This window comes from Coregonus lavaretus (genome assembly GCF_964263955.1).
Source record: "Coregonus lavaretus genome assembly, chromosome: 21".
NCBI lineage: Eukaryota > Metazoa > Chordata > Actinopteri > Salmoniformes > Salmonidae > Coregonus > Coregonus lavaretus.
The window spans coordinates 20,413,403-20,428,837 of record NC_140008.1 but is presented as its reverse complement, the minus strand read 5'-3'; the positions used below and the strand labels follow the sequence as shown (position 1 = coordinate 20,428,837).

The 15,435-nt window shown below is 43.7% G+C and overlaps 1 protein-coding gene across 1 annotated transcript in view; it reads right to left on the bottom strand.

The window, feature by feature from the left end:
* Positions 1-3,848: 3,848 nt before the first annotated feature.
* LOC311149308 (glypican-5-like) overlaps positions 3,849-15,435 on the bottom strand; it is a 158,308-nt gene continuing 146,721 nt past the window's right edge. The window contains exon 9 of the mRNA XM_084186446.1: positions 3,849-4,138. Coding sequence (XP_084042572.1) covers positions 3,930-4,138 — 209 coding nt within the window. The 3' untranslated portion in view covers positions 3,849-3,929. The remainder of the gene's footprint in view (positions 4,139-15,435) is intronic.

Sequence of the window (15,435 nt, the reverse complement as noted above, 5' to 3'; positions counted from 1 at the left end):
ACTGGAGGACTGGAGTTGGAAATAAAACACTGTCATAGTGGGTGGGAAAATAATGACATTGTTCACAGATTGATGGTTTGGCTAGGCAGACTGTGACTGAAATAAAACATGCCCTTACACACCACACTATCCCAGGAATAGCTTGGCTAAGTGCCTCGACAAACACTTTGAACAGTTTGAGGAAAACAAATCAGAGTCTTTCATGCAAACTCACATGATCTCAGTCAAAGAGAGCAAAGAGAGACAGGCATATCATGGTCAGGTTGACTGTTATATGTTTATTAGAATGTCCATGCGAGTCTACAGACAAAGGCTCCATCCGTTTTAGATAAAGGGCCAGTCTAATATATCCGTCCTGTCGCCACTCACATGGCTCTGAACATTTACAGCATTTTAAAGGGGTTGCAAAGCAAGATCACATCATATCATAACATTGACATTCAAAGGAGTATAGAAGCAGTGTAGAAGAAGTGATGAGGTACATTATGTACCACTGGACCTGGCATTCAAAATTAACAACAGGTGAGCCACAGGGTGCATGGCTGTCCAGTATAGCAGAATATTGGACCTGTCACTCAATCTGTCTCCCAGCAACAGCTCAAAGCCACATGGAGTTCATGGGGTCACACATAAAAAAAATACTATATTATAAACTGGGTGGTTCGAACCCTGAATGCTGAAGTATACTATGGTATACATTACATTTACATTTTACATTTTAGTCATTTAGCAGACGCTCTTATCCAGAGCGACTTACAGTTAGTGAATGCATACATGTTTTTTTAGTTTTTGTTTTTTTCATACTAGCCCCCCGTGGTATAAGAACCCACATCCCTGCCGGCCAAACCCTCTCCTACCTTGGACGACGCTGGACCAATTGTGCGCCGCCCATGGGTCTCCCGGTCGCGGCCGGTAAACTATAGTATAAATACTATAGTAAAATAACTGTAGTATATACTGTAGTAATTAATGTAGTTTTTTTGCTGACTGTACTATCCTGTAGTATTTACTGTAGTGTTTTTGTGGACATTACTGTAGTATTTGCTATAGTGTTTTTGTTTAATTATCTTTGACATAGAAGTGGAGGCTTTCTCCTTCAGGAAACCTACTGGAGAAATACTAAAATAGCAAATTTTCCATAACCTGTAGGTAGGTAGGACTGGGGTCTGAACGGATGGGTAGGGAACAATTAAGGGTGGCACAAATAGCGATATGGAGGAGGGGAATTGGCAGATGTGTGGGAGGGGAATAGGCAGGGTATATGCAAATAAGATACTGTAGTATTTACTATAGTTTAAAAAAGGGTAGTGTTTTTGCGAACATTAATGTAGTATTTATTTGTGGATAATACTGTAGTATTTACTATAGTATTTTACAGTATACTACAACATTCTATAGTAAGTACTACACATGATCGAGGTGTAGTAGTGATGTAGTAGTGATGGGGATATCAGGATATTATTTTTTACGATATATAGTATAGTTTTGACAATATCGCAGTATTCTTTTTGCACTAGTTGGCTGTACCTGCACCAAAACTCCAGTGTTTTTCTCCATCTTCTTTTTAAATAGGGAGACAATTTGTTTTCAGCACTTTTATTTCCATGACTGATCAAAACTCATTTTCTCATGGCTGTCTCTTGTCCATCTGCAGCAATATGTTTGGAACATCGAATCGCAATAAAATCACAGTATCGAATCACAATACATATAGAATCGTGAGAATCGTGAAAATCGCAATACATATCATATTGGCTATCGTGATAATATCGAATCGTGAGGTCCCTGGTAATTCCCAGCTTTAGTGTGTAGTATAGTATACTACAGTTTAATATAGAATTATATAGTGTAGTTTTCATGTGGGGTCTTTATTGAGCTGTAGGCAATTTTTTATGCAGCTATTGTTTCCTTCCTGGCTAGGTTAAACACACTTGGTTATCGGTAAACCTGAAATTTCATGAAGGGTGGAGGTGTTTGCAGCATCCCTTTAAAGTGAGCAACTTCTCTACATTTGTTTTTAACATAGATGAATAAGCATTGTGTGCGAATTCAAATATATACATTCATACACTTGCCCTAATAATAGAGGTGATCTATCCTCATACAGTACAAACTGTATATTTACATAAATATGTGTATTTACATTTGTCTAATAGGTCAGTTCTAGCACTGTACATGCCATTATTACAAGTTGTTAAAATTAAAGAAAATGATATGGTAAAGAAACACATACAGTGCCGTGAAAAAGTATTTGCCCCCTACTTTTGGATATTTTTATACTTAATGTTATCAGATCTTCAAATAAAACCTAATATTAGATAAAGGGAACCTGAATGAACACTATGCTTGACCGTTGGTATAAGGTTCTAACTGTGGAATGCAGTGTTTGGTTTTTGCCAGGCAAAATGGGACCCATGTCATCCAAAAAGTTATACTTTTGAATCATCTGTCCATAGAACATTCTTCCAAGAGTCTTGATATTCATCCAGGTGCTTCCAGGTGCTTTTTACTTGAGTCAACCTTTTGGACGACATGGGTCCCGTTATGCCTGGCAAAAACCAAACACTGCATTCCACAGTAAGAGCCTCATACCAACGGTCAAGCATGGTGATGGTAGTGTGCTGTTTTGGGGATGCTTTGCTGCCTCAGGACCTGGACGACTTGCCTTAATAGAACGAACCATGAATTCTGCTCTGTATCAGATAATTCTACAGGAGAATGTCTGGCCATCCGTCTGCGAGCTGAAGCTGAAGCGCAGCTGGGTCATGCAGCATGACAATGATCCAAAACACACAATGAAGTCTACATGAAAATGGCTAAAATGCAACAAATTTGAAGTTTTGGAATGGCCTAGTCAAAGTCCAGGCCTAATCCCAATTGAGATGTTGTGGCAGGACTTGAAACGAGCAGTTCATGCTTGAAAACACACAAATGTCGCTGAGTTAAAGCAGTTCTGCATGCAAAAGTGGGCTAACATTCCTCCACAGCGATGTGAGAGACTGATCAACAACTACAGGAAGCATTTGGGTGCAGTCATTGCAGATAAAGGTGGCACAACCAGTTATTGAGTGTAAGGGGGCAATTACTTTTCACACAGGGGAATTGGGTGTTGCATAACTTTGTTAATTAAATAAATAAATTAAGCATACATTTTTGTTGTTATTTGTAAACTCAGGTTCCCTTTATCTAATATTAGGTTTTGGTTGAAGATCTGATAACATTCAGTATCAAAAATATGCAAAAATAGAGAAAATCAGAAAGGGGGCAAATACTTTTTTCCAACACTGTACATGTAGACGTAACAAATACACACACATGAATACACAATCACAAGTCCCACATGGGACTATATAAACATGTACAGTATGCTCGGTGACTATTAACAGGAGGCATAATCAAATGCAAACTAAGTAACAAACAGAGAGACCCCAGAGAACATGGAGGTTGAGTTTGGGAGGCGAGGAGAGATGATGTCTGTTTAGGGCCTGATTACATTCTTCAGTTCAGCACCGTTTGTGAACTTAACTGTTCCTAAAGGACCACAGGAGAACCACCAGAACCATGGTTGTCCCTACTAGAGAGCAGTGGGACGTGTAGCTGACCACATCTGATGGTGAACAGACCAGGCAGTAAAGAGAACCAGAGAGGAGGAGGCAGTGAGGAAAAAGCAGAGGTGAAAGCAGCATTGGAGAAGGCAGCAAGTGAGAGAGATAGAGAGAGAGATTTTATTAGACATCCTACATATTACAAACACAGCCATGCAGCCCGGCTCCCACCAACTAACAGGGAGCAGCTGAGGGAAAGCAACAGATTCGCTGGCGAGCTCCTCCTCTTGTCCTCCTTCTCATCCTCCCCTTCCTGCTTTTCCTTCTTGTGAATGCGCCCCACCTCTCCTGAGTGCTCAGTGGGCGTGGTTAGCAGAGGGGGTTTCAGAGTGGGTGCCATGGTAACACCAGGGCAGACAGGAGGATGAGGGTGATGGTGATAGATGGGTGGGGTGTTGGGGTGTGACCCGCAGCTCTCACAGCCACCTGTGGTGGGGGTCGGATGGCGGGGACGTGCCGTGGGGGTTCCCTGAATCCTGGGGTCTTCCCAAGAGGAACATCAGTGCTGGCCATGTCCACTCTTTCATCGTCATCTGCAGAGGGAGACAGAGAGAAACCAGGTAGAGCTGCTGCTGTCAAGTCAGAGAGGTAGAGAGGGAGTGGGGTATCCTAACACACATAGACAGACACACACAGGCCTGTGCACGCACTCACACACACACACACACACACACACACACACACACACACACACACACAAACACACAGCTCTGTTCCAGATCTACAAAACCTTGCACTCGCTACTGACAGATAACACACTCACAAAACAGGGAGACAAAACATGAATGTATGCAGTAAATAAGTGAAAACAACTCTGTCAAAGAAGAACGTAACTGGGTTTAATTCGTTCCATGGGTTTTTCACCCTAGAGAGCTGGGGAGGCTCAGCTACAGTGAGGGAAAAAAGTATTTGATCCCCTGCTGATTTTGTACGTTTGCCCACTGACAAAGACATGATCAGTCTATACATTTAATGGTAGGTTTATTTGAACAGTGAGAGACAGAATAACAACAACAAAAATCCAGAAAAACGCATGTCAAAAATATTATAAATTGATTAGCATTTTAATGAGGGAAATAAGTATTTGACCCCTCTGCAAAACATGACTTAGTACTTGGTGGCAAAACCCTTGTTGCCAATCACAGAGGTCAGACGTTTCTTGTAGTTGGCCACCAGGTTTGCACACATCTCAGGAGGGATTTTGTCCCACTCCTCTTTGCAGATCTTCTCCAAGTCATTAAGGTTTCGAGGCTGACGTTTGGCAACTCGAACCTTCAGCTCCCTCCACAGATGTTCTATGGGATTAAGGTCTGGAGACTGGCTAGGCCACTCCACGACCTTAATGTGCTTATTCTTGAGCCACTCCTTTGTTGCCTTGGCCATGTGTTTTGGGTCATTGTCATGCTGGAATACCCATCCACGACCCATTTTCAATGCCCAGGCTGAGGGAAGGAGGTTCTCACCCAAGATTTGACGGTACATGGCCTCGTCCATCTTCCCTTTGATGAGGTGAAGTTGTCCTGTCCCCTTAGCAGAAAAACACCCCCAAAGCATAATGTTTCCACCTCCATGTTTGACGGTGGGGATGGTGTTCTTGGAGTCATAGGCAGCATTCCTCCTCCTCCAAACACGGCGAGTTGAGTTGATGCCAAAGAGCTCGATTTTGGTCTCATCTGACCACAACACTTTAACCCAGTTCTCATCTGAATCATTCAGATGTTCATTGGCAAACTTCAGACGGCCCTGTATATGTGCTTTCTTGAGCAGGGGAACCTTGCGGGCACTGCAGGATTTCAGTCCTTCACGGCGTAGTGTGTTACCAATTGTTTTCTTGGTGACTATGGTCCCAGCTGCCTTGAGATCATTGACAAGATCCTCCTGTGTAGTTCTGGGCTGATTCCTCACCGTTCTCATGATCATTGCAACTCCATGAGGTGAGATCTTGCATGGAGCCCCAGGCCGAGGGAGATTGACAGTTATTTTGTGTTTCTTCCATTTGCGAATAATCGCACCAACTGTTGTCACCTTCTCACCAAGCTCCAGCCTTGTGTAGGTCTACAATCTTGTCCCTGACATCCTTGGAGAGCTCTTTGGTCTTGGCCATGGTGGAGAGTTTGGAATCTGATTGATTGATTGCTTCTGTGGACAGGTGTCTTTTATACAGGTAACAAGCTGAGATTAGGAACACTCCCTTTAAGAGTGTGCTCCTAATCTCAGCTCGTTACCTGTATAAAAGACACCTGGGAGTCAGAAATCTTTCTGATTGAGAGTGGGTCAAATACTTATTTCCCTAATTAAAAGGCAAATCAATTTATAACATTTTTGACATGCGTTTTTCTTGATTTTTTGTTGTTGTTATTCTGTCTCTCACTGTTCAAATAAACCTACCATTAAAATTATAGACTGATCATTTCTTTGTCAGTGGGAAAATGTACAAAATCAGCAGGGGATCAAATACTTTTTTCCCTCACTGTATGAATCAATTGCGAGCTGTGGTGAGTAAATCACTGAGACAGGAGGGGGACTGATAGCGGTATGTAGTGAATGTAATGGCAGGTAACAACATAAACCTGACGTCACTAACCGGATTTTTTGAATTTTTTTTACGGGGTAGATCAGCTTTAATATTGCAGATAGATTGTAGCTTCCATCAATATCATTGTCTGCATCACTTCCAATCCCTCATATATTTGCAAATATATATACACATATACATACAGTACCAGTCAAAAGATTGGACGCACCTACTCATTCCAGGGTTTTTCTTTATTTTTACTATTTACTACATTGTAGAATAATAGTGAAGACATCAAAACTATGAAATAACACAAATGGAATCATGTAGTAACCAAAAAAGTGTTAAACAAATTCTTCAAATAGCCACCCTTTGCCTTGATGATGGCTTTGCACACTCTTGGCATTCTCTCAACCAGCTTCACCTGGAATGCTTTTCCAACAGTCTTGAAGGAGTTCCCATATATGCTGAGCACTTGTTGGCTGCTTTTCCTTCGCTCTGCGGTCCGACTCATCCCAAACCATCTCAATTGGGTTGAGGTCGGGGAATTGTGGTGGACAGGTCATCTGATGCAGCACTCCATCACTCTCCTTCTTGGTAAAATAGCCCTTACACAGCCTGGAGGTGTGTTGGGTCATTGTCCTGTTGAAAAACAAATGATAGTCCCACTAAGCCCAAACCAGATGGGATGGCGTATCACTGCAGAATGCTTCGGTAGCCATGCGGGTTAAGTGTGCCTTGAATTCTAAATAAATCACTGACAGTGTCACTAGCAAAGCACCCCCACACCATCACACCTCCTCCTCCATGCTTCACGGTGGGAACTACACATGCGGAGATCATCCGTTCACCTACACTGCGTCTCACAAAGACACGCCGGTTGGAACCAAAAATCTCAAATTTGGACTCATCAGACCAAAGGACACATTTCCATCGGTCTAATGTCCATTGCTCGTGTTTCTTGGCCCAAGCAAGTCTCTTCTTCTTATTGGTGTCCTTTAGTAGTGGTTTCTTTGCAGCAATTTGACCACAGTCTCCTCTGAACAGTTGATGTTGAGATGTGTCTGTTACTTGAACTCTGTGAAGCATTTATTTGGGCTGTTTCTAAACACTTCTACATTAATGTGGATGCTACCATGACTACGGATAACCATGAATTATTGTGAATAATGATGAGAGAGAAAGTTACAGAGGCACAAACATCATTTTATTTTTCCTTTATTTAACTAGGCAAGTCAGTTAAGAACAAATTCTTATTTACAATGACGGCCTACACCGGCCAAACCCACACGACGCTGGGCCAATTGTGTGCCGCCCTATGGGACTCCCAATCACGGCCGGTTGTGATACAGCCTGGAATCGAACCAGGGGGTCTGTAGTGACGCCTCAAACACTGAGATGCAGTGCCTTAGACCGCTGCGCCACTCGGGAGCCCAGCATACCCCCAAAAACATGCTAACCTCCCTTTATTGGTAATACACTATAAGTGAATTTGTCCAAATACTTATGACTTCTTCAAATGGGGGGACTAGATACATAAAGTGCTTTCATTTCTAAATGGTAAAACAGATATGTATGAAAATACCATCAAATAAAATGTGACATTCTGTACTGTCACCTCATATATTTTTGAAAATCTCAAATCCAAAATGCTGGAGTATAGAGACAAATTAAATAAATACGGAGGGGAGTGTACATAGACACACACACACATGTGCGTGCGAGCATGAGGTAAGTTTTCATCAGGGTGTAGAAACAGTTTATCTCCCTGTCCAGGCGAGGCACTCAGTAGGAGCTGGGCTTGGTTTATCCTCAGGGAGAGTTGTTGTGTGGTTCCAGCAGATACACAGCAGATGTCTGGAGAGCACACTCCAGGTTCTCCTCTCCTGCTCAACGGCACAATGCGTGTGTGTTTGTATGTGTGTGTGTGTGTGTGTATGTGAGAGAGCGAGAGAGAGAGAGAGAGTAGCGAGACAGTGAAAGAGGAGCGAGGGAGAGGCAGAGAGAGAGAATGTGTCCATGCGTGTCTGTCTGTCTGTGTGCGTGCCTGCCCTCCCACCCATCTGTGTGCGCGCCTCTGTGTGTGTGTGCTGGTGTCTGCTGGCATGCATTTCACTTCCTGACAAAACCTCTCCCTGCTCCCAGGAGTGTTGGCTGAGCTAAATGAGTGGATTAAGACAGTACAGGCCGAGGGGAGAAACAGACACACCTGCTGAGCCTGAAACTCAATTCCCCAGTCACAATGGCCATTGTGCTCACAGTACAATAGACAAAGGAACACTTTATCTCCAGTCGCAATGAGGTGAGCTGTTTATGCTCACTATAAAAATAAAGATTCATATCGGAGATTAACAAACCACCACACCCCCCATAGGCCTATTGATTATAGCGACCGTGTTGGCAGGATGTGAGCATCCCAATGTGTTGGCCTGGATGTTTACAGATGTACTGGTGAATGTGAATCTGTGCATGAGAAAATCAGTGTGAGTCCACAACAGATGATTTAATAGCACCAGAATGTTTACTGTCTCTCTGCATCTGTCCTGGATTTCATGCTATCGCAGTCACTGGCTGTGAGGAAACTTCTATTCTCTGGAGAGTCAGGCTCATTCTCATTCAATCTGGGGCACTGGGACTAGCAGCACGAACACACCACTGTGTGTTTGTGTGTGTGTGTGTGTGTGTGTGTGTGTGTGTGTGTGTGTGTGTGTGTGTGTGTGTGTGTGTGTGTGTGTGTTTAGAGGTCAGCAGTAATTGAGAGGGTTTAGGGAGGAGGACAAGACAGAGGATAGTGGTAGAGCAGTAGAGCTGGTGGTAACGGGGCACTAAGCCTTGTGCCTACCCTGTCTACATGCCCTGCAGCACTGCTGTCTCCTAGCAACAGCCCCAGAACATGTCACTGGTGAGTGGAGACACACAGCCCATTGGTGAGTGATGAGCAACGCCCAGAGAGAGTCCCCATGCTAATGGAGCCTTTTAACCTTTTCTCAGGAAGAGGTTAATGTGTGTGTGTGTGTGATCATGTGTTTGTGTGTGTGTGTGCGCATGTATGTGTGTTTTTGCGTGTGTGTATGTGTGTGTGACGTTGCCATTTCCAGGAATCTTTAGTACCAAGCTCCATAGGGATAATATCCGTAATTGCTCTAAAATCATCTGCCTACGTGGCCACGTCTGTGTCTATGTGCAAGTATATACAGTGACTATGAGATGTGGCTTTAAATGTGAAGTGTAAATGAGTGTGTTTATACATATGTGAATGTGACATGCTATGAAAATGTGATGTTAATGTGTGTAATTCCAGAGTGTACTGTATGAACGAGTATGGCCCAGTTACTACAATAGGCTGCTCCACTACATTGTGAGGCGGTAGTAGTGAGACACAGTCAGGGACACTGTCAGGTTTGATGTATGCATCATGTATGGTGGCCAGACTGCGTGTCTGATAGAGACGTCAGCTCCTACAGATCTGGGCTGAGGATAGAGTGAGTCCCTCAGCTCTGCCTGCTTTCAGCTTGGGCGTGGTGGCAGTGGGGGGGGGGGGGGGGGGGGTCCTTGGTGGGGGGGGGGGGGGGGGGTCCTCCAGTGGCCCTCGAGCATAGTGAGGGGAAATAAATCACCCAGCCGGGAGACATCGCCGTGACAACCCAGAGGAATTCGCCCAGCGAGCGGAGCCAGACAGGGTGAAATATGGAGGAGATCTCAGGGCTAGCTGCAGATGACTGCCTCCCTGCGTGCCTCTCTACCTCCCTCTCTGCCTGCCTCTCTGCCTGCCTCCATCCCTCCCTGCCTGCCTGCCTCCCTCCCGCCGTCCTCCCTACCTGCCTCTCTGCCTTGCTTCAGCAGAGTGTGTCGCTTCATTTCTCACACAGACATGTCCATGAAAGGAGGAACACCACACTACATCAGTGTTTTTGTTTTTCACAATCTTCTCCTGACTGCTGGGCTCCTGTCATACCTACAGGCCATTCCTCATGGTCTCTGGCTGAATGGAAATAAACTGACCAGGAGATACAGGTGAAAGCTATGATCCCTTCATGTTCCTTGTTAAATCCACTACAATCTGTGTAGATGAAGGGGAAGAGACAGGTTAAATAATTATTTCTAAGCCTTGAGACAATTGAGACATGGATTGTGTATGTGTGCCATTCAGAGGGTGAATGGTCAAGACAAAATATTTAAGTGCCTTTGAACAGAGTATGGTAGTAGGTGCCAGACGCACCGGTTTGAGTGTGTCAAGAACTACAATGCTGCTGGGTTTTTCACACTCAACAGTTTCCAATGTGTATCAAGAATGGTCCACCACCCAAAGGACATCCAGCCAACTTGACACAACTGTGGGAAGCATTGGAGTCAACATGGGCCAGCATCCCTAGGGAATGCTTTTGGCACCTTGTAGAGTCCATGCCCCAATGAATTGAACCTGTTCTGAGGGCAAAAGGGGGTGCAACTGAATATTAGGAAGGTGTTCCTAATGCTTTGTACACTCAGTGTATATTTTACAATATTCTAATCAGCTGGTGTACCGTTTCACCTGGACTGCCCTGTAGTGGATCCAGTAACAGTCGTGTTACACACAGCTCTTTGACAAAGCAGGAATCCTGTATGATAAATAGGGGAACACAATACTGCATTGTGCATCTGTTTGCCCAAAAACAACAGCTTTGGCAGGGCAGGAATGTTGAACATGCTTTGACGCCGTTAAGACAAAGGAAAGACATGTAGTGTGTGTGCCACTCCCAACCACCTGAGAGAGTGCATCATGCTTTAGTGTCATGCTATACCAAGGCCACAGCCACCATGGCGCTCGGAACACAAGACAACGTGCCGTCTGTGGGTGGAACATTATTAAGAAGTGAGATCAGAAATGGGGAATTGAGAATGGGAAAAGGTACATACTGTATAAGGAGTCTGGACCATGAAGTGACAATGGTCAGAGTAGCAAACTGTAACCATTCATTTAAAGAGGAAGAGAAGGTGGAAAACAGGAAAGGGACAGGCAGCTGGACAGAGATTGAGGACAAGAGAGATTGAAGAAGAGAGAGAGACAGAGACAGAGACATAGAGAGAGAGAGAGAGAGAGAGAGAGAGAGAGAGAGACAGAGACATAGAGAGAGAGAGAGAGAGAGAGAGACAGAGACAGAGAGACAGAGAGACAGAGAGAGAGAGAGAGAGAGAGAGAGAGAGAGAGAGAGAGAGAGAGAGAGAGAGAGAGAGAGAGAGAGAGAGAGAGAGAGAGAGAACAAATGCGCTCAAATGCCGACAGATGACTACTACAGCCCCCACCCTCCACCCTCCAAACCTAATGTCTGCTCTGTCACTCATCCCCATATCAAGAGCCTAAGGACGGCTCATTTTCTCACCTTCAGTGACAGCTCATGGGAGAATTCACTCAGCACTGTGCTGTGTGACTGCATGCAGGTATGTCTGGGAGATGCCCCGTGACAACAAACAGGGGATGCAGCATGTCAGGGGCAGAACACAGTCAGGATTCAGAATGGCTGAGGTGAGGTCACCTTAATTATAGTTTACCATGCTGATGCAGCCTTTTGATGTGGAAAACCAGGAAAACTCCAGTCTTATAATTATCCTTACAGTACGTACACATACCAGGACATAAGATATGGGCTGGGGTTTCACTGTGTGACACATTCAAACAGTGGTCTGAGCTCCTGCCAGAGACCTGTCTGGTACCGCAGCCTCCTTTGTGCTGTATCTGTCTAAGACTGCTGATAGATACAGTACAGTGAGGGAAAAAATTATTTGATCCCCTGCTGATTTTGTACGTTTGCCCACTGACAAAGACATGATCAGTCTATAATTTTAATGGTAGGTTTATTTGAACAGTGAGAGACAGAATAACAACTAAAAAATCCAGAAAAACGCATGTCAAAAATGTTATCAGCCTCGAAACCTTAATGACTTGGAGAAGATCTGCAAAGAGGAGTGGTACAAAATCCCTCGTGAGATGTGTGCAAACCTGGTGGCCAACTACAAGAAACGTCTGACCTCTGATATTTGCCAACAAGGGTTTTGCCACCAAGTACTAAGTCATGTTTTGCAGAGGGGTCAAATACTTATTTCCCTCATTAAAATGCAAATCAATTTCTAATTTTTTTTACATGTGTTTTTCTGGATTTTTTTGTTGTTATTCTGTCTCTCACTGTTCAAATAAACCTACCATTAAAATTATAGACTGATCATGTCTTTGTCAGTGGGCAAACATACAAAATCAGCAGGGGATCAAAAACCTTTTTCCCTCACTGTACTGTATCTATCAGCAGTCTTAGACAGATACAGCACAAAGGAGGCTGCGGTACCAGATCAATGTGGTGTTTTCTGATCCACGCCCCTACCTTTTTATTAAGGTATCTGTGACCAGAAAATGCATATCTGTATTCCCAGTCATGTGAAATCCATAGATTAGAGCCTAATGAATTTATTTCAATTAACTGATTTCCTTTTATGAACTGTAACTCAGTGAAATCTTTGAAATTGTTGCATGTTGCGTTTATATTTTTGTTCAGTATACATAGTTGAGGCTGTACCAGAGATACACACAGGAGAACAGAAAAAACATACACGCATGCAGACACACACCGACATTTACCCACTGATGTGATGTGACCTTGAGTGGGGCTGGAGGGACAGCGAGGGTGTAAAAGTATCCCTGTATTTCCAGCTGAATTAGTAATGAGCATTCCATTACCTTGGCCAATATCCCCTAGAGAGGACTGGCTACACCAACAAAGACCTGAGGCAGAGACTGTACTGATTGTACACAGTTAGGCTTGACTGGCAGACACTACAGAGTTTTCTCTCTCTCTCTCTCTCTCAATTCAATTCAATTCAAGGGGCTTTATTGGCATGGGAAACATATGTTTACATTGCCAAAGCAAGTGAAATACAGTGAGGGAAAAAAGTATTTGATCCCCTGCTGATTTTGTACGTTTGCCCACTGACAAAGACATGATCAGTCTATAATTTTAATGGTAGGTTTATTTGAACAGTGAGAGACAGAATAACAACAAAAAAATCCAGAAAAACGCATGTCAAAAATGTTATAAATTAATTTGCATTTTAATGAGGGAAATAAGTATTTGACCCCTCTGCAAAACATGACTTAGTACTTGGTGGCAAAACCCTTGTTGGCAACCACAGAGGTCAGACGTTTCTTGTAGTTGGCCACCAGGTTTGCACACATCTCAGGAGGGATTTTGTCCCACTCCTCTTTGAAGATCTTCTCCAAGTCATTAAGGTTTCGAGCCTGACGTTTGGCAACTCGAACCTTAAGCTCCCTCCACAGATGTTCTATGGGATTAAGGTCTGGAGACTGGCTAGGCCACTCCAGGACCTTAATGTGCATCTTCTTGAGCCACTCCTTTGTTGCCTTGGCCGTGTGTTTTTGGGTCATTGTCATGCTGGAATACCCATCCACGACCCATTTTCAATGCCCTGGCTGAGGGAAGGAGGTTCTCACCCAAGATTTGACGGTACATGGCCCCGTCCATCGTCCCTTTGATGCGGTGAAGTTGTCCTGTCCCCTTAGCAGAAAAACACCCCCAAAGCATAATGTTTCCACCTCCATGTTTGACGGTGGGGATGGTGTTCTTGGGGTCATAGGCAGCATTCCTCCTCCTCCAAACACGGCGAGTTGAGTTGATGCCAAAGAGCACGATTTTGGTCTCATCTGACCACAACACTTTCACCCAGTTCTCCTCTGAATCATTCAGATGTTCATTGGCAAACTTCAGACGGCCCTGTATATGTGCTTTCTTGAGCAGGGGGACCTTGTGGGCGCTGCAGGATTTCAGTCCTTCACGGCGTAGTGTTACCAATTGTTTTCTTGGTGACTATGGTCCCAGCTGCCTTGAGATCATTGACAAGATCCTCCCGTGTAGTTCTGGGCTGATTCCTCACCGTTCTCATGATCATTGCAACTCCAAAAGGTGAGATCTTGCATGGAGCCCCAGGCCGAGGGAGATTGACAGTTATTTTGTGTTTCTTCCATTTGCGAATAATCACACCAACTGTTATCACCTTCTCACCAAGCTGCTTGGCGATGGTCTTGTAGCCCATTCCAGCCTTGTGTAGGTCTACAACCTTGTCCCTGACATCCTTGGAGAGCTCTTTGGTCTTGGCCATGGTGGAGAGTTTGGAATCCGATTGATTGATTGCTTCTGTGGACAGGTGTCTTTTATACAGGTAACAAGCTGAGATTAGGAGCACTCCCTTTAAGAGTGTGCTCCTAATCTCAGCTCGTTACCTGTATAAAAGACACCTGGGAGCCAGAAATCTTTCTGATTGAGAGGGGGTCAAATACTTATTTCCCTAATTAAAATGCAAATCAATTTATAAAAATGTTGACATGCGTTTTTCTGGATTTTTCTGTTGTTATTCTGTCTCTCACTGTTCAAATAAACCTACCATTAAAATTATAGACTGATCATTTCTTTGTCAGTGGGCAAACATACAAAATTAGCAGGGGATCAAATACTTTTTTCCCTCACTGTAGATCATAAACCAAAGTGAAATATACAATATAAAATTAACAGTAAACATTACACAAAAGAATAAAGACATTTCAAATGTCATATTATGTCTATATACAGTGTTGTAACAATGTGCAAATAGTTAAAGTAAAAAAGGGAAAATAAATAAACATAAATATGGGTTGTATTTACAATGGTGTTTGTTCTTCACTGGTTGCCCTTTTCTTGTGGCAACAGGTCACAAATCTTGCTACTGTGGTGGCACACTGTGGTATTTCACCCAGTAGATAAGGGAGTTTATCAAAATTGGATTTGTTTTCAAATTCTTTGTGGGTCTGTGTAATCTGAGGGAAATATGTGTCTCTAATATGGTCATACATTTGGCAGGAGGTTAGGAAGTGCAGCTTAGTTTACACCTCATTTTTCTGGCAGTGTGCACATAGCCTGTCTTCTCTTGAGAGCCAGGTCTGCCTACAGCGGCCTATCTCAATAGCAAGGCTATGCTCATTGAGTCTGTACATAGTCAAAGCTTTCCTTAATTTTGGGTCAATCACAATGGTCAGGTATTCTGCCACTGTGTACTCTCTGTTTAGGGCCAAATAGCATTCTAGTTTGCTCTGTTTTTTGGTTAATTCTTTCCAATGTGTCAAGTAATTATATTTTTGTTTTCTCATGATTTGGATGGGTCTAATTGTGTTGCTGTCCTGGGGCTCTGTGGGGTCTGACCAACATGCTTAGGGGAATCTTCTCCAGGAAGGTTTGGGAATCGCTTCCTTTTAGGTGGTTGTAGAATTTAACTGCTCTTTTCTGGATTTTGATCATTAGC